General features: G+C 42.6%; 2 protein-coding genes across 9 annotated transcripts in view; one reads left to right on the forward strand and one right to left on the reverse strand.

Annotated features, from left to right (window-relative positions):
• Positions 1–2,643: 2,643 nt before the first annotated feature.
• Positions 2,644–8,324, reverse strand: si:ch211-223a10.1 (uncharacterized). The gene is made up of 10 exons (XM_070541955.1): positions 8,013–8,324; positions 7,410–7,545; positions 7,050–7,160; positions 6,834–6,966; positions 6,330–6,508; positions 5,602–5,675; positions 5,335–5,497; positions 4,293–4,390; positions 4,016–4,209; positions 2,644–3,932 (listed from the first exon to the last, which is right to left on the reverse strand). Exons 1-10 carry the CDS (start codon positions 8,131–8,133, stop codon positions 3,444–3,446), a joined length of 1,698 nt encoding a protein of 565 aa, XP_070398056.1. The 5' UTR covers positions 8,134–8,324; the 3' UTR covers positions 2,644–3,443.
• A 7,322-nt stretch (positions 8,325–15,646) lies between these two features.
• wdfy4 (WDFY family member 4) overlaps positions 15,647–19,188 on the forward strand; it is a 51,920-nt gene continuing 48,378 nt past the window's right edge. For 7 of the 8 annotated variants that reach the window (XM_015944257.3, XM_015944262.3, XM_015944261.3 and 4 more), the window contains exons 1-2: positions 15,647–15,765; positions 17,449–17,700. In XM_015944257.3, the coding sequence (XP_015799743.3) occupies positions 15,691–15,765; positions 17,449–17,700 (327 nt within the window). In that variant the 5' untranslated portion in view covers positions 15,647–15,690. Of the gene's footprint in view, positions 15,766–16,237; positions 16,401–17,448; positions 17,701–19,188 lie in introns of those variants that run through there. The other variant, XM_015944263.3, reaches the window with a different exon arrangement.

A 19,188-nucleotide genomic window follows, 5' to 3' on the forward strand; every position in this document is an offset into this window, starting at 1 on the left:
CAGTGCAGCTGCTCAGTCCCTCGGTGAGCTCCAGCACCACCCGCCTCCCTTGCTCCCTTTCTGCCGGGGCGTCTCGCGTCATCTTGCCCAGGTAGGGAATAATCCCCCAGGCATAAGAGGCCACATCACACACCACTCCAAATAATGATCACAGATCTGTCTTTTGAAGATTTGTAAAGTGCTTTGATCCCTGCATGCATGCATGCCTGCACAAGCACACACAGAGTGACACATGTCTAAATGCCATTTTGAGAATGAGCAGATTTTCTACTTTCAGTAAAGGCTTATTTTTTAAGGCACGCTGTAAAAACGCAATTACCAAAAATTCAGAACACACACATGCAAACAATTGTATGGAATCGCTAAATAACACACAAACAATTTTTTTTAGCAAAATTTGTATTATAATGGAGTCAGAGGTAAAGAAATACAGCAGAATCATTAAATTCAAATGCAGTGCCAGTCATTGCCCTGCTACATATGGAGAAAATCCGCCATCTAGTGGAAAATGGTAAAAACTAAACATTGAATGTGTGACTGGTCTGGGAACACAGAATATTTTTTTTTAATTATGCTATTTATGCTTATTATAAAATTATGATTTACATGGAGGTAAATGGCGCAAAAAAATGCAGAAAGATGATTAACGCTACAAAACAAATTCTGCGTTATAATAAAGGGAGTTGAAGATTTTTTCTAACTATTTTTGAAGTAGTTCCTTCAAAAATACACATCCTCCCCAAAAATTAAATAAATTGCATTAACATAGCCAGTTATTCACAAAAATACACGTGCCAGCACAAAAAATGCTTTAAAGTGAGGTAAGGGTTCAATAAAATAAAAAGCATATTCCTGAACTCAAAATTAATTGCAGATTAAACACATTTTAGGCATAAAAATGTGTAAATATTAAAAAACTCAGGCATACAGCAAGAAATACAGTAGAGGCACTGACTCACAGTTCTACACCTCCATCAGTTTACATACAACAGGCAACTTAGCAGACAGTAAATGATCATAGGATGTAGCGTTCACAGTGCAGACACAGCTGCCTGATTGGTGTGGGAACATCATCTATAACCTAAAAATAAGGTTCAGTGAGACGTGCAGAAAATGAAAGTGTGTAATTAAAAGAAACAGGAAGAGCATGTCTCCTTAACGAGGTCAGGGAAAGTGTCATGTCGCAAGTTGGTGATACAGATTTGGGTTGGAACATCGTTGTATAACTCACTACCTGGTACGTTACAGTTCCTGCCCACCTTTGGAGAAAAATGTTTGCGTGTGTGAGTTAAGCAAATGCTAATGAACCACAGGACCTAATTTATTTCATTTTGACAGAGTAAACACTTCACCTACATCTAGTACTGACCATTTTTGGGAGTCAACCACGTTCAACATGACCCCCACAGTCAACTGAATTTACTTGGGGCAGGACTCGATTGGAAAAACTAATCTAATCTGATTAGAGGCTTTGTAATTAATTAATCTTGACTGGTCACATTTTGATCGTTCAAGAGAATTTTTACCCAAGCAATACATTTTTTTAAATTACATTAGTGAGGCACATGGCATACTCACACATTAATGACTATATTTCTATAACCACAAGGTCTATTGATTACTTTGGTCTCACTATAAAGAGAACTCAGCAGCACAGGACGTGGAGCGGGTTGTCCAGTAATCAGAAGTTTGCAGGTTTGAGCTCGGCTCCGAACAGAGAATGCTGCTGTTGTGTCTTTGGGCAAGACACTTAGCCTGCCTTGCCTGCTGGTAGTTGGAGGGACCAGTGGCACCTGTGTATGGCAGGCCTCGCCTCTGTCAGTGTGCCCCAGGGCAGCAGTGGCTGCATCGTAGCTCATCCCCACCAGCATGTGAATGTATGATAGGGTGAATGACTGTGTTGTGAAGCACCTTGGGGGGTTTTTGAACCCTAAGAAGGCGCTATACAAATACAGGTCACGTTAACACTTTAACCATTTTGGGATTTGTTGGGATGTGTAAATCCAGAAAACGACTTTTATCAAATCTGCTGGAAATCCTACTTTTTGTAAATGTTGTGTACAGACCTGAACACTAGGTGGCAGCAGAGCACTGCTAATATAAAGGTGTAGTGTAGAGTTCAGGGGACGTTCTGCTGAGGGTTACAAGATAAATGCTGTGTGCATGCTTGTATATAAAGTTACTGCCTGCCTGCTTTCTAGCATCTAGAAAACATAACGGTAAACAATTAAGTTTATTTTCTTTATTTTCTTCATGAAGAGCAATTAGTCATTATTCGTTTAATTGTAGTTTTAGTTGTGTTTGGAGCACACATGCTAAAAGGTTTATGTGGTCTTGTAGTTCAGGCTCTGCTGTTTTGTTAGAGATGTAGCTTGATTATATTTATTCATATATAGGTTTAGGGCATAAATTGTGATGCTAAACTTTTCCGGACCCCAATTGGGAGGTGGGGGTGGTGGGTGGGGTTCGGGGCGGGCGCAAACAAGTTATTTTTTCTAATGAATTAATTGTAATTAACTCGATGAAGTCCAACCCCTAGAATTTACATCAAACAATGGCTTCAAATCTGTCAGTTTTACATATACTGAGCTGAAATTTGATGTGGTTGTATCTGAGAGCATATGTGTTCTAATCGCTAACAGAATGTCTTCAAAACCAAAGCGGCGATCACTCCTCAGTATGAAACAATCTTAGTTTAAAACGCTAACACAAAAGGCTGTGGGCGATACTCCTTCTTTCCAGAAATGCAAGATCACACCATGATTTGACCTAAAGATAAAATCTTCTTAAAACGACGATGGAATTATAAAACTATACTGATTTGGCCTCCAAAACATTTAGCAGAAGACCCCCAGAAAACGACTTTTATCAAATCTGCTAAAAATCCTCCTTTATGACAAACTTTATCCATTCATTATCTAAACCACCTCCTCACAAGGGTAACGGGGAGCTGGTGTCTATATCCGGTGGTCATCGGGTGAGAAGTGGGGGACACACCCTGGACAGGTCGCCAGTCCATCACAGAGCCACATGTAGACAAGCAACCATTCACTCACATATCCCAGGGACTATTTAGTCTTCAATCAACCTAATGTGCATATTTTTAGTCTGTGGAAGGAAGCTGGAGTTCCTGAAGAAGACCCACGCATGAAAAGGGAGAACATGCAAACTCTGCATCATAAGGCAGCTAAGGCAGGATTCAAACCAGCAACCTTCTTGCTGTGAGGCAACAGTGCTACCAGCTGTACCACCATGCAGTCTGACCAACTTCACGTTTAAATGTAATCCTAAAATATAACAAAATGTTGCATTTATGTTCCAGATGTTACATGGCATCAGTTAGTGAATAAAAAAAACAGAGTTCGTACCAATTTTCTTTGCAGACATAAATTATTCTAAAATGAAAAGTTGATTTGGATGTAAAAGATGTCAGAACCGCTGTTCTAAACGTCTACAGTAGATTTGTCCTCTCTGATTTGTCTGCTGCTCACTGATCTCCGTCCCTCCAGGACAAACGCCGCTACAACCCCACAGCGTTGACCTAACGACCTCTGCCGCACTGAGCTCTCACACTGTCTGAAATAAGTGGTGGTTCCCGTGGCGACAGCATCAAACTGTTCTGTCAAAAGCCACACCTCCCAAAGGAGTGTCAGTGCATTCATAATCATCATAGCCACAACCCAGAACTCCTCACCCAAAAACGTGCGCCACAAAGGCAAGCTGGGACTGTTAGTTAACATCTTTTTGAACAGGTAACTCGTCCCCATGGCAACAAATAGAAGGTGGGCAATTGCCATGGAGACGATGAAGATAAGGAAGAGTCTGTGGTTTCCTTGGCCGATGCAGCGGTTGAGAAAAAGGCAGTGGTGGTCGTAGTCTTTGATGCACACGTCACACAGCTTGCAGTGTTTAGTGAAGTCCGGCTGAAACAACTACAAAAACAAGAACTTTTTAATAAGCCTTTAAATGAAGCATGCAGACAGAAAAGTTATCAGAGCCTATGAAAACATTTTACCTCACAGTATGGACAGAACTTATTAGGATTCTGGTTGTTCTCCACTAAGTCACCAATACAGGAGAATCGAGAATCTGCGTCTGCTCGCTCCAACGTGCCAGGGTCCTGAGTCAGAACCTTATAGAACAGACTGAGCAGTAAGGAGAAGTGGACCAGTGACACCTGGGCCAATGCGCTGTTGGGCAACACGCTTTCTCAAAGTGAAGGAGAACTCATGTTGGCAAACACAATTTTGGAAAATAAATGTATTTCACTGCATGAAATGTTATTATGTCACTCATTATAAGGATATTAGGCATCATTTTTCCATAGAGGCAGAGGAAGGAATGGAGAAAACCAGCTAGGAGCGTTCCTAAATAGATGGGGTTGGGTAAACTGGAGAAAAAAAACAAACAACAACAGTGAATGTTATCTTAGTTATCATAAACTATGACTCTGCTGTGGTCTGTAGCAAAAATGAACGCCTCATGAGTCGTTTTCTTTGGAAAAAAGCTCTGGCCATGGACGTAGTTCTGACTTTAAAAGTGGGGGGAGGGCACAACCAGCATTGCGGGGGGGGGGGGGGGGGGGGGGGGTCTTTACAGTATTTTCTAATGGGACTAATGGGAAACGGGCCTCAACACAAACGGTTGTCTTCCGCTTGTCTAGCGCTCAACATAGCCTAATATTGGTTTTGGACGGTAAAAAGTGCAGGAGACAAAACTTGACTTTGTAAAAAAGTGTGTGTGGGGGGGGGGGACATGTCCCCCCGTCTCCCCCAAAATTACATCCATGGCTCTGGCGCTCCTGTTACAGGAAGTAGAAGTTAGCTGGAAGATGAGTGTGGGAGGGTCACATTCTGACAGAAAACAGCAGGATTCTTACTCATTATTTTTCTTGATATCCAAGCATCTCTCCTCTGATTGGCTAACAGCAATGTGACTCTACAAATGCCTTCATTCGTTCTGCAACGTCGATGTTTTATCACCACAAATAACACAAGCTTATGTTGTGAAGTTGCTATTGCTAACAGTTAGCTTCTACTAGCCAAGTCACGCTCTGCTCTCTGCTGGCTGCAAAAACCCACACAGCCTTCTGCGATCTTGTGCCGAGATGGGCGAGTCCGTGAATGCTAGTCTTCAGTGCTACGTAGATCTGTGTGGCTTCTTCTGACCCAAGCGTTTCCCCGTCTTTTTTCTATCGCCAGTTAGCGCAGGAAATAAGGGCAGAAGACCCTTTTTTACATTCAGCCTGCATGTGAAATTCAGAGTGATCGATCATATTTGAAAATAAGTAAAATCGATGTTTCAGTGAACCTGCTCTTTGAGGTTTAGTCCAACCTTTGATATGTGGTCATGCGGTGGTACTGTGAGAAAATACTCCTGGCCAGCCAAGGGAAGAGAAAAGCACAGCTTAGCCCCCCATAATCTCCCAACATGGCAGCAATCAGCAGGATGGCTGCTCCACCCAGAGATGGAAAACACAGCGTCCAGTAATATAGAACTGAGGAGAAAAAACACAAAGTGTGTTCCAATTTTGCTATTACAGTTCAATAACATCTTGTTTTTTCTTTAAATGTATAATAAATAATAAACACAAATATCTACCATAAGATTCTCTGGCCTTGTGATGTATTGGCTCATTAATGTACCGACTCAGTAGTTTGGTAAGTTGCTGATGTCTAGAAAAAACAAAACAAAAACATCACAGTGTAAAACGGTATCATACTCCGGGAGGAGAAAAATGAAACAAACTAGCAGTGGCGTGTCCAGGGAGTGGCCTGGGAGTAGCACATGCCACCCTTGGAATCTGATTAACCACCCCAGGTGCCCCCCTCCACTGAGTTCCTTTAATATTGACTTTATATTGCAAGCACCTTTAACATTGGTTTCTAGCAGGACTTAGAAAACATTTCAATATTATCATTATTATTTATATTTTTTCATATTGCCTTAAATAGTAATTAGAGTCCCAGTCCCACTCCACTGCAGTGGATTGTGGTGATGAACCAAGAAGTGGCTAACTAACCACCTCAAAACTGCTAGGAGTTGGAAGAGTAGGTGAGAGAAAAAAATGGTCACACAATGTGGAGCTCACTAATTCACTAGAATGCAAAAGAATAAATGATTTTGTGAGAGGATTTATCCCCCTGCCCAAAAAAAAAAAAAAAAAAAAAAAAAAAAAAAGCATAGCTATTGGTGCCACCCCTGCATAAACTGGTGCCCCACCTGGGCTACCCCATCTTAGAGAGCCTGGGCACGCCACTGCATACTGGACCACTAAAAGTGTTCAGTTGCTGACATTCGAGAAGCAGCTAAAGATGCGGCAAGTTTACCTGAATGTTTTTCCCTGTTTGCTGAGATCCAGAGGAGTGAAGCCACTGTAGTTTTTCTGTTGAAGCATTCTGCAGCCAGCCTTCTGTAGAAGAGTCCAGCACACCTCCACTCCACCTCTCTCTGCTGCAATGTGAAGCGATGTTTCCCCCTGCTGGTCAACAGCATCCACAGCACATCGCTGCAGATCAAATAAATATTCAGTGACGAATAGATTGTCAGAACTCTTGAAATTTTACTTTTTCTTCATTTCCAAGACATAACGAGCACTTTTTTTTAAATCAAATTTATGAGAATGGACATATACTGGATTACCAAGATGAAAATATATATTTTTATGAAACCAAATAAAAATGATACTTAAAATTTTATGTTGATTCAATAACAGTGAGCCCTTCTAATATGATTTTATTATGAACCGATTTTAAACAGTTTTGATATTCCTAAACTTTATGGTGACATGTTTATGGAGCTGCAAAATGAAAGAGCGAAGATCTGCATCATACCTGGTCCCTGAGCAAATATCGCACCATGTCTATGTTGCCAGTGGATGCAGCCAGGTGAAGAGGCGTCACCTTGTGCATGTCCGTATCTGAGAATCGAAACATTCCTGTCTCCCACAAATAGTGCACGGCAATTCTTTGAAAAGATGACCAAAATTACTACATGCATTACAACTCTCCTCCATAAAAACACACCAATTCACCTTTTCATCCACTTACATGCTGCCTCCAGTAACTGCATGATGCATGGATGTTTTCCCCTGCAAGTCTTTGAGGCCCAAATCTGCTCCATATTGCATCATTTCGTGTATGATGCAGATGTTTCCTTGCCTATAAGACAAACAAATTTGAAAAGCTCATCACAGTGTCACCTTAAGAATCAGGGATCTCAAACTTCAGTCCTTAAGGGCCACAGTCCAACATGTTTGAGTTGTTCCCTTGATCTAACGCACCTGACTTCAGCAGGTCCTCAAATCCTGCAAAAGCCTGCTGATCTCCCATTCGTTCAAATAAGGTGTCTTGGAGCCAAGAAGCATCTAAAACACGTTGGTCCTGAATCTAAGATCAGCTTTTGCTCACCTGCAGGCAAAATGAAAAGCTGTTTGTCCTGCATCACATGTCAGGTTAGGGTCTGCTCCTCTGCTGAGGAAGAAGTCTACAAGGGTGCGGTTCCCATGGAGGGCAGCATAATGGAGCGGGCTGAAACCACCCCAGCCTGAATGAAGACATGCACATATAACAGGTACGGTTGAAGATGCTGAACTTTAAATGGAACCAAGGTTTCTGTAACAAACCAACACAATTTAACAGCTCAGTATAACTTTGTGCTGACCATCACCAGACTGGTGCCAGATCATTAAACAGAGAAGCCTGAGCAATCTTGGGTTTCTTGTTGGCGCGGTGACAAAAATCACATAACTGGACATTCATCAGGTCTGAAAGGAACAAACAGCTATTTTCCCACTTTTGTGGTTTATACTGTATAATTCACGTGGCATCAGAATAAACTGATTATTCTGAAAAATAAAAATCAGGAAACGCAAACAAGGTTTAAAACTTTTGACAGAAACATGGAAAGAAGTAATTGCTTGAAGTTTTGAAAGCAGGCCACATCAATAATAATAATAACGATAATAAAAAAATGCTAGTTTGGAGTTCAAGATGCTGTTTATTCTATCTTACCTTTGTGTTTTAGGATTGCTGTATCATTTTGCACGAAAAGTGTGCACTGTTCAACATCTCCTCTTTGTATACAATCAAATATGTCTCCTCCACTAACGGAGCAGACAGGCATCAGATTCATTATAATGCCTGCACTGTCCTCTCGTGTTTCCTTCAAAAGAAAACGTTAGAACCGCAGCAGTCAGGTCCGCGAATGAGACGCAACAGTTTCGTGATATAAACAAAGGAGGGTGGTCATCTTTCGATTAAGGAAAAGGAAATATTTGATTTTGCTAAACTGATGGAAGCAGGTCACGCCCTTGACTGCTTATTGGCTGCAAAAAGTCACATGAACAAATCACGTGATTTTTTTTATTATTTTTTATTTTTTTTGCTCGTCATGGTTGTTTGCCTCGCCTCCGCTGTTCGCCAATGGGATGCGAAGTAGGAACGTGGCGGCCATCTTACCTCAGACAGCTGCCCCCTTTCCTGACATTGGGGTGTATGGTGCTTGTACTATTTAAACAATTCCAACTTGCTCTATTTTCAAAAGGTTTGATTTGTTATAAACGCCAGAGATGTGTCTATGAAATAGCATGGGTTTGGCCCAGAAAATCCTGTTATTTCACTCCACAAGGCATTTAATCTTTCATAGATAACACATTCAATTGTAAGCTACTGTAACTTTAAGTATACATAGCCTATTAGCTCTCTCTCTCTCTCTCTCTCTCTCTCTCTCTCTCTCTCTCTCTCTCTCTCTCTCTCTCTCTCTCTCTCTCTCTCTCTCTCTCTCTCTCTCTCTCTCTCTCTCTCTATATATATATATATATATATGCACCCCAACAAATAAGACAACCAAGACCCAAATCACGTCAGCCAGAACCAGCCCACCAGCAATAAAATTTCACCCAGCAACTTATTTTCTATTTTCACTATTTCTTAACTTTTGTTTTCTTATTCATTGACTTTCATTCATTAATTATAAGCTCTTTGGAAATGCTTTCTAAAAAAGTTTGGAAATAATCAAAAGATAGATTAGGTTAATGCATAATATGGATTACAGTAATAAATAAGATAGATGGATAATGGATTGATCTTGTGAAGATTTTTAACATTCGTAAAACCAAACAAACAATGTATAGAAGGTAGCAGCAGCAATGGAACAGCTGGTTCAAATTATTTTATTTACATAAAAACAATTAGACTGAAAAATGTACAAGTATAGGTTTTCTTTGCAACAGTTACGGAGGAATGGTGATCCCACTTTGTCTCGATTTGTCACAGCGGCGATTCGAGCATCCGTAGGCTGCACAAAAGTCAGGCATGTTGACCCTCGAGCTTCACTATTAATAAAGATCAATCAATCAATCAATCAAAGCTTTATTTATAAAGCGCCTTCCGCAACCCTGTCAGGAAGCCCAAAGCGCTGAACATGGTACAGTTGTAAGTAATTATACTGAATAAATCAACAATAAAAGAAATTCAAATAACAAAATACAAAATGGAAATAACAAGATAGATGAAACATTCCGGTAAAATACAAATGTGTGAAACACAATTGGATTGAGTGGATGGATTGAGTGTACCAATGAAAACTGTGGAATGGATTCAACATAATAGAGGGCCAAAATCAAACATGTTCTGGAAACGCCAAGCGGAGGAGGTGTGTTTTTAGGTGATTCTTTAAGACTGGCAGAGAAGGGGACAGCCTAACTGAGGGTGGCAACTGGTTCCAGAGTAACGGTGCTAGGACTGAGAAAGCCCGGTCCCCACGGGTACGACACCTAGACCGAGGGACAGCGAGCAGGCCTTGGTCAGAGGAGCGCAGAGCACGTGATGGGGAATGTTTGTTCAGGAGTGTGGCCAGATAGGGGGGAGCACCACCCTGGAAGAAATGATAAACAAAGACGAGTATTTTGAATTGTGAGCAATAGGAAATCGGAAGCCAGTGCAGGGAGGCCGGAACTGGACTGATGTGGTCCCGTTTCCTGGTCCCAGTCAGGAACCTGGCAGCGCTGTTCTGCACAACCTGTAGGCGACGCAATGTTGACTGACACAACCCTGCGTAGAGAGAGTTGCAGTAGTCAAGCCGAGAAATTACAAAGGCATGCAGTACCCGCTCCAGGTGGGCTCTCCACAGCATATGCTTGATTTTAGCAAGGCGTCTCAGGTGAAAGAAACTGGACCGGATCACAGAATTGATGTGAGCATCAAATTTAAGTCCCACATCAAGTTTCACCCCCAAACTGGTAACAACTGGTTTTGAGTATGGAGAAAGAGGGCCAAGATCAGCATAACGATCCACATTCCTGCTGTTGGGGTGAAAAACAATGAGCTCTGTCTTTCCCTCATTCAGATGTAGATAGTTGGACATTAGCCAAGACTTCACCTCATTAACACAGGAGACAAAGGGCTGAATAGAGTGACCTTTCTCCTGACACAATGGAGAGTAAATCTGGCAATCGTCAGCATACAGATGGAATGATAGGCCATGTTTACGAAAGATTGACCCCAGAGGTAGCAGATAAATGGCAAACAAAAGTGGACCAAGGATCGACCCCTGCGGGACCCCCCACCGGAGCCCCTCCCAAGAAGAAAAAACATCACCCAGTTTAACACAGAATGTCCTGTTTTGGAGATACGATCTAAACCAATCCAGAGCTGACCCTTTGATCCCAACCCATCGTTCCAAGCGATCAAGTAGAATCGCGTGGTCAACTGTGTCGAAGGCTGCTGTCAGGTCTAATAACAGAAGCAGCACAGATGTTCCCTGATCTAGTGATAGATAGATGTCATTTAGGACCCTCAGTAGAGCAGACTCTGTGCTATGGCCAGACCTGAACCCTGATTGGAAAACCTCAAACAGATCAGAGTCAGCTAAATGTGAGACCAGCTGCTGATAAACGACTTTCTCAAGCAGTTTAGATGTAAAGGGCAGGGTAGAGATAGGCCTGTAATTCTCGATCACAGAGACATCAGCACCAGGTTTCTTCAGGGTCGGCCGAATAACTGCTGCTTTCAAAGCAGCTGGGACCACACCTGTGCTGAGGCTCCCATTGATAATCTGACCAAGTGAAGGGCCAAGGCACGGAAAGGCAGCCTTCCAGAGAAGAGGCGGTAGAACATCAAGTGGAGAGCCAGATGGCTTCTGCCTCGCAACTAGCTTATTCAGCTCAGAGTATGAAACAGTATTGAGGGAGCTCAGGGTGGGTGGTGATGGAGGAACTGGAACAGGGTCAATAGAGTTACCAGAAATAGCTGCTCTAATGCCTGATACTTTATCAACAAAGAATTTGTGAAAAGCTTCAGAGTTTCCAGCAGCTGTAGGAGACATGGAGTTAGGCTCCTGATACACCAGAACTGAGTTTAGCGTTTTGAAGAGAATCTTAGGATTATTGGAGTTAGTCTCAATGATGTCTGCAAAATAGGCAATTCTGGCGGCCCTCACTGCATCCTGATAAGCAACCAGAGATGCTCTGAACAACTCACGCGAGACCTGTAGGCCATCCTTTTTCCACTTTCTCTCAGAGGATCTACACGCCCGCCTACAAGCCCGTGTGACATCAGAGAGCCACGGCTCCCTCCTAGGCCGAGACTTGCAAAGCTTGAGAGGGGCAACCACGTCCAGGACCTGATTACAAAGCACATCAAAGTGTTGTGAATAGTGATCAACGTTAGATGGATCTGGGTTAAAGGTCTCTAACCTTACAGACATACAGTCCACAAACTTTGAAATAGTTTCTGCATCCAGGGCTCTGAACCTAGTAGCTGGAGCTTCACACACAGGGACAGGACATGGCAACGTAACATCACAGAGTATTGGAGAGTGGTCAGAGAACACAGGAGGCAAAGTCACAATGTTCATGATGGGTAGACCATAAGAGATAACCAGGTCCAGGGTGTGACCCCTGGCATGAGTTGGGGATGATACCCATTGAGTTAGATTGAATGACTCTAGCAAATAAAAAAAAACTTTAGCAAGCACATTATCAGGACAGCAGATATGGATGTTAAAATCACCAAAAAATAGGACATAATCATATTTTAGGATGCAGTCTGCCACAAGATCACAGAAATCATTGAGGAAGTTAGAGTCAGTCTTTGGAGGCCGATAAATCAGCACAACGAGCAGGCGGGGGGAGATGCACAGTTCAAATAAGCACAGTTCAAAGGAAGAAAATGACATGGTGGGTGTAAGCTGTTTACAAGGAAAGCTGGATTAAAAAACAACAACCAGCCCTCCACCTCTGCCCCGTGACCTGGGGATATTAAAACACGAGCAGCCAGGTGGTATGAGCTCGAGTAGGGAACTTGTGTCGCCAAACGGGATCCAGGACTCACAGATGCTGAGAAAACCCAGGTCATGCTGAATAAAAAAGTCACGAAGAATAAAAGTTTTGTTCAGCACAGACCTGGCATTGACCAAACCAAACCGGGTCTGCAGCGGGGCTGCAGCACAGAGATCGCGCACGGACCCAGTCCCCTCTAACTCTGTGCCCATAACCGAGCGCAGATTCTCCCAGCAAACCCCAGTCTGGCGTGATCTTCGAGCCGATCGGCCGTGGCGCGGTGCCGATACACCATCAGAGCCGGCCGAGTTCCATGGGCAGGGCGCCGAGTAATCCAGGAGACATCTCGGAACCATCGGGTCAGAAGCTGGGCCGGATCGGGCCAGCCGCTTGTTCAGGGATCCAGGCCGACGTCTCACGCGCCGGCTACCTCTCTTTCCTCGTCTTCTCCGATGCTTCCTTCTCGAGCTGGGGCGGACAGAGGGCCGACACATCACGGCTTGGGTGGAGAGAGCACGCGGGCAGTTCAACCAGCAGCATCGTCCGTGAGGTTCATAGCTCGCACAGCCCGGTTCCCAGCGCGCGCTGCCCGCTACATCAACGGAAGGACGAAGCCTCAGCAGCGCAGCTCGATCATATGTCAGCAGAGGATCCACACCATTCAAAAAAGGGATCAGCGACAAGAAAAGTGCATAAAAGCCAATAAAACGCCAATAAAAACCGATAAAATGCAAGGCATCAGTGCGTAAAGAGGACGAGCAGCTCGCAGCGTGACCGTGCGCAAGCGCCATCTCTCTCAAAATGTCAGCTGATTTTAAAGATGTATTTCTGCAAAAATAAATCCAGAAATATCCTGTTTTAATATATCCCATTATAAGTTTTGTGTAACAAACCAAGATGCTTAAAAATCACAGGCAATTTAGCATTAATTTACTAATTACTAATTAATTTTCCTGCAAATTAGCAAAAAAAAAATTGCCATTTTCGCTCCGAACTGTTCTGTGAACATTGTTTCAGGTGTTATCAAGGATATAAATGTTACAGATACAAAGGATGTCACTGGTGCTTTAGCTCACCTAGTAAGACGTCGGAATCTTGGATGTGAACATAGTTTATTGAGAGTTTCATTTTTACATTAATGGTATATTTTTTTACAGTAAGATGCCCAAATTTTGATTTGAGACTTGCCGAACAGCATTGAATTCACAGATAAATAAGATGTGGGTTCAACTTTCATTTTGGAACAATTTTTCAAGCAAGGGAAGGGAATGATCTAAGCATGCAGGAGGACTGACCCATCTTAAACCTTTGTCGGCTGTGCTGAAGAGAAAGGTACAGAACCAAATTATTTAATTAATTAGCTGCACGTTCTCCTGTCCTCTGCCCCCCCCCCCCCACACACACACACGACTGTCTCAGCTGTTATTTATTTTAATTAGGGAGTGTGCACGTACAGCATGCGTGCCTCGTGCACGAGCCTACTATTGAAGCTGCCGTTACGCTTTTGGCCTGAGGGGGCAATCGCGAGCATAAAAATTCAAAACTCCGTAAAGTCCCTTTAAAATAAAACGAGCGACTCCCACTGAGGTAAAGTCAACTTTGTTTTGCTAAACAGTGCACCCACCGTAGCCTCGTCATCTCTAAGCCAAGCTAGACAGCTAATAGATACAAAAACACCCACAAACACAGCGATTTACACAACAATTGGGCTGTCGTAAAGTCGTTATTGGTTTTGTAGAACCACATAAAATATCGATTGTGGTCTCAACCTGAATAACATGCAGATAGCCTAGGCGGGGCATATGGGGGGGCTGGGATCCTGTTTCCCCAGCGAGAGCAGCCCTATGGTGCTCAGCCACTGTAGCCACAGGTGGGAGGGAGATCTTGGGAGGAGCGCATAGCACATTGGCAGGTTGATGACCTCGCCAGGTTGAAGTCCACCAATCCGAAGGCGGCGGGGGGGGGGGGGGGGGGGGGGGGGTAGGTCGGGTTTTCACAGCATCTGTCTGCATTCATTCGTGGGGGTTTGTTGTTGGCATTCACAAGGCTGCCATGGCGTCAGATTCGGATAACAAGACTTTGTTTGGGTCAAGCAGAGATAATTTTCCTCTGCCTTGAAGTCTGTAACTGATCATTCAAGTCCTCCAGTGAAGCCAATTCAGGTTTTAAACATCTCCACACCGTCCAGTGACCTTCTCCAAGATGACATCCATTTTGCGCACTAATACCAGTATCGCAGCTAGAACATTGTCCAGCTTACGATTCACCTCGTGTAACGTCCCAGTCTGTTAGGTCTCCACACGGACGGTGCTTTCCGTGGGTGCGGGTCGCCCTCTAATCGCTCCCGTCTTCCCAAATTTCCAGAAAACCAGATATCCTCCCACTCCAGTCAGAAGAAATCCAGTGATCATCAGGCCAAATATCCACACATCTTCGACATCCTCAATGGACAACTGAGAGAGGCATACGATCTTCCACTTCCTCCAGGAATCAAGCATATATCCCGCTGCGTGTGTCCCTTGCGGGCAAGTGGGAGCCCCCTCCTCCATTCTCATCGTAGAAAAAATCTTGTCAATTGCGTTGAATGACCAATTGATTAAATCCATTCTAAAAAATAGGGGTTTTCAGAAGAAATGCAGAGAAGCGCTCTGTGGGCAGACAGGACAAAGAGCCTTGGGAAAAAAAGATAAGGGAGCAAAAGCAGAAGCGTCTGTACTCTGCGAGTGCTGGAAGAAGATGTATCTATGTGATACATAATTGAATTTATTAGGGCGATTGTAATATTTAAACCCAATAAACACGAATTTTATAAAAGTTAAACACGGTGTGTTTATTTTGCCGGCGTTACGTTTTGATGCGTTACCCATCGAAAACTGTCCCCCTTTCACAAAGATTTCTAGCTATTGGGATGTGTGCCCCCGGCTCAAATGCAGGAGTTTATTTTTATTAAAAAATCTTTAGATATTTAATTCACGATTTGAGTCTAAAGTGATCGTTACTTAGCTGAAATTAATAGGATCGAATCAGGTGTAGAAACCTTCCGACCGGACATGTTTTGACGTAACATCGTAGTTTTTCATCACGGCTATGTGTTAAAAATCATAACTCGTGTTCTCCAAATTTTATAAATTGTTTCTTGTCTCTCAAATAAGTGAGCAACCACCATAACAGCTACAAACCCTCTTATTCAATTTCATCTCAATTTCCAATGATAAGTTGTGTCAGAGGTTTTAATTATGTCAATATTTGCATACATTTAATAAATGAAACTGTTTGACTGCAGAACCTCTTTCTGAAATGTAAGTTTTATTTTCTATCTTCAGCCATTCATTTTCATGATTTACATTTGTTCTATCACTAATTTCCACAAGATGGCAGTGTTAACTTGCACTATCTAATGTTTCACTATTATGATGTGTCACTATGAGAGATTTCCTCATATAGCCTGTGTAAATCAGATGGAATGTGTTCTGATTCTCGCAAAGGTCAGTTACTTACTTTATTTGGAACGTTAGGCAATTGAGAAACCTTTAATACTCTGAATCTTTTCAAAGAATGTTGCTGATCTGATCCATCTCAGGCCAGTTGATCATGACCTGTAGTCACATTTCTACACGCCATCCAGGTTATTATTAGCTGTCGCTCGTTGGTCTCACCGGTAAATCTAATCCTGTCATTTAACACCAACATGGGGAAGTGGTTTTTGTATTTCTCAGGTCAATCATATGGTTCATATCATTGCTATGCTACATGACTTTGTAAAAATAAAGAACAGACGTTGCTTTTGCCGTTCTGGGAGGGCCCCATCCAACCAGCTAGGCAACAGTTTTCATTTCTGCATTTTCTAAGGAAGTGAGAAAGCACATGACCTGAACCAGCTGACTCGAGTTGCTCTGCTTGTTCAAAGTCTACTTGTTGGGGATTAGTGGGAGTAGGCAGTTTTTTACGAAAGGGTCTGCACAGCATGCAGTGTTAGTCATGCCTTAGCAGGCTTCTGCATGTCTTTGTACTCAAAGTATGGAAACAAGCACAGACCATTACTTACCTGGAATAACAAATCACAGATGACAACACTCCAATAGACTCAGGAAAGTCCCGAATGGTTCTCCCACAAGAGCAGGTAAGACCCGGAGAATCTTCTATTTAACAGGCAGGAGGATAAACGCTGTTTCTGGGATTTTTCTCTTTACAGTATGCGACTGTTAGTAAGGACGCAGCAGAACAACAGTAAACAAGCTACACTTTGTTTACTGGCCGTGTGTGTTTTTTGTAATAATCCAGAAATGTGTCACAGTTTTGTGCACGGAAGTATAAGTTGATCAAATTTATGTCCATGTGATGATAAAAACTCTGATTTTAAACTAGCAAGGAGAACAGAACCTCTTATCTCTGCACCTCATGACTTTGTGAAACTGAGAAGTGTAAAAGTTTCCCATGCATGTGACATTTCCACAGAACTTTCCGAACTTTGTAGTACTTTACAGTGGAGACATTTTATTTAGAGAAAATCAAATTATGCATTGGCACCTTTTTTTTGCGTGAAACCTCTAAATAACAAAATCTTGCATAGATAAGATAATAAATCACTCTGCAAACTGCTTTGCTATCTGTGCAGTGATGCAAGTTTAAGCCAGAAAAAGAACACAATGGAGACCATTGAGAACATTCACATTAGAAATGGCCAAAAAGGTCATAGATTTAAAAAAAAAAGGGGGATTTAATTGCCTTAACCCTCCCACTGTCCTAATGGGTGTGACCCTGCGAGGAAAGCTGACCATTGAGCAGGATTGATGGTTTATCCCTTGGGTCCATGTGGCAGGGGAGAGGAGTGAGCACCACCTCACCCCTGCCACATGGACCCAAGGGATAAACCATCAACCCTGCTCAATGGTCAGCTTTCCTCGCAGGGTCACCCATAAAGACAGTGGAAGGGTTAAATGTTCATTTTAATTCCTAAAAATTAAGCATTAAGTTTAGCTTCAGAATGACTTGTCTTTTATTCTTCAGTGCAGCCGATGTGTTCAGGAGAGTTTAATTTGAGATCATTTTATTTAAGGAAGTGATTCAGACCAACGAAACAGGAATAATCATGACTGCAAAGATGAAGAAATCTCATGATTTCTAAAAATAGAATTCTAAAGATGTCTTTTTCTTTGTTTTTCCTTCAGGACCAAGCTATGAAGGGAGAGAGGATCAATAAGGAAACGGGAGAGCTGAGTGCTTCGGGGGAGCTGACTGCCTCGGTGGAGCTGAAGACGGAGAAGGGGGAGGGCTACTGTGGGAACCCTGAACTACTGCAAAGACTCAGAGATGCACTACAGGAGCTAGGGATTTATACGTACTACAGCCGGGACCCCGGGACAGATCCTGCAGACAAAGAAGAGGAGACGCTGTTAAAAGTCCTGCCTCTTTACTTACAGGTATGCACCAACAGGGTAATGGATATAACACATTAATAATCAAGATTAGTTATTTTCCTCAGATTTTCATAAACATTACTGAATAAATCTGAATCGATGGGAATCCTTCATAAAGCTAAAGCTCACACAAGGGTCAATTAAGAATGCACAAGGATTCTAACTGATACTGAACTAAAAAAGGGTTAAGTGGATGCCTCCAGACAACAAAAAACCACATGAGTGAAGATTTTAGTGAGGCTGTAGTCAGATGCTTGGCCTTTAGCTGATTCCACCATTGGCTGTTCCTGGTGCTGAACACGTAAAATATATCAGCAAATTCACACCGAACGATCATGTGGAGAAGGGCATGTCGTCAAATTCACAGCGTCAGGTTCATTGACTGGAAAAATATGTCTGCGTTATATCACAGTTCTAGGAAAGAGTCTAATCTTTTCTCATGCACTGTAGCACATTGGGCCGTGCACACGCAGTAGCACTGCTGACCGGACCTAAAGCAGCAGATGGAGCAGGCTTTGGTCTGTTTGCACCTCTGTGGCTGTGTTTGGTGAAAAAACAAGTCTCGCAACCATTAATTAGAGCAGCAAATATATAGGATAACCTTTTTGGATGCTTATTTTTCTGACTTCTTTTACATCAATCCTGGCTCCGACCAGAGAGTTCTGCTGTTGTGTCTTTGAGCAAGACACTTAACCCACCTTGCCTGCTGGTGGTGGTCAGGGGGACCGGTGGCACCAGTGTTCAGCAGGCCTCACCTCTATCAGTGTGCCCCAGGGTAGCTGTGGCTACAATGTAGCTCATCATCACCAGCATGTGAATGTGTGTGTGATTGTGTGAAAGACTGCCTGATGCCCCCTAAAGAAAGAAAGAAAGAAAGAAAGAAAGAAAGAAAGAAAGAAAGAAAGAAAGAAAAGAAAGAAAGAAAAGAAAGAAAGAAAGAAAACAATCTTTTCTATAGCGCCTCTGAAGGTAAAAATCACGAGGCGTTTCACAAAAACAAAACATTTAAAACAGGGGTGTCAAACTCAAACTCACACGGGGCCGAAATGAAACTCTGGGACGGAGTCGATGGCCAAACTTAATATTTTTTGAAAAAGTGACGGCAAATTTGCACATTTTCTTTATTAACATATATGGAATTTTGAACCTTTAAATTTGGAAACAAGCTTATTTCTGCATTAACACTGAATGTGGAATAACCAAATTACACACGAGCAAGTCAGTTTTAAATAAAAGGCATCAGTGGTATTCATTACTTGTGGTATATTCAGCATTTTTAAAATCTATTCAGGATTTATGTTTTCTTGTTTATTCACTTTTCTTATTTTTTATTCTCCTTTTGTTCTCCTGAATTAAGTGTCATCGCTGCTGTGACGTCTAGCTTTCCCCACTGAGGAACAATAAAGGGATTTTCTATTCTATTTATCTATCTGCAGCCTTTCCACTTCCTGTTTACTGTAGGTTAAATCTTTTCTCACGGGCCAACAACAA

Source organism: Nothobranchius furzeri, chromosome 12, assembly GCF_043380555.1.
Source record: "Nothobranchius furzeri strain GRZ-AD chromosome 12, NfurGRZ-RIMD1, whole genome shotgun sequence".
NCBI lineage: Eukaryota > Metazoa > Chordata > Actinopteri > Cyprinodontiformes > Nothobranchiidae > Nothobranchius > Nothobranchius furzeri.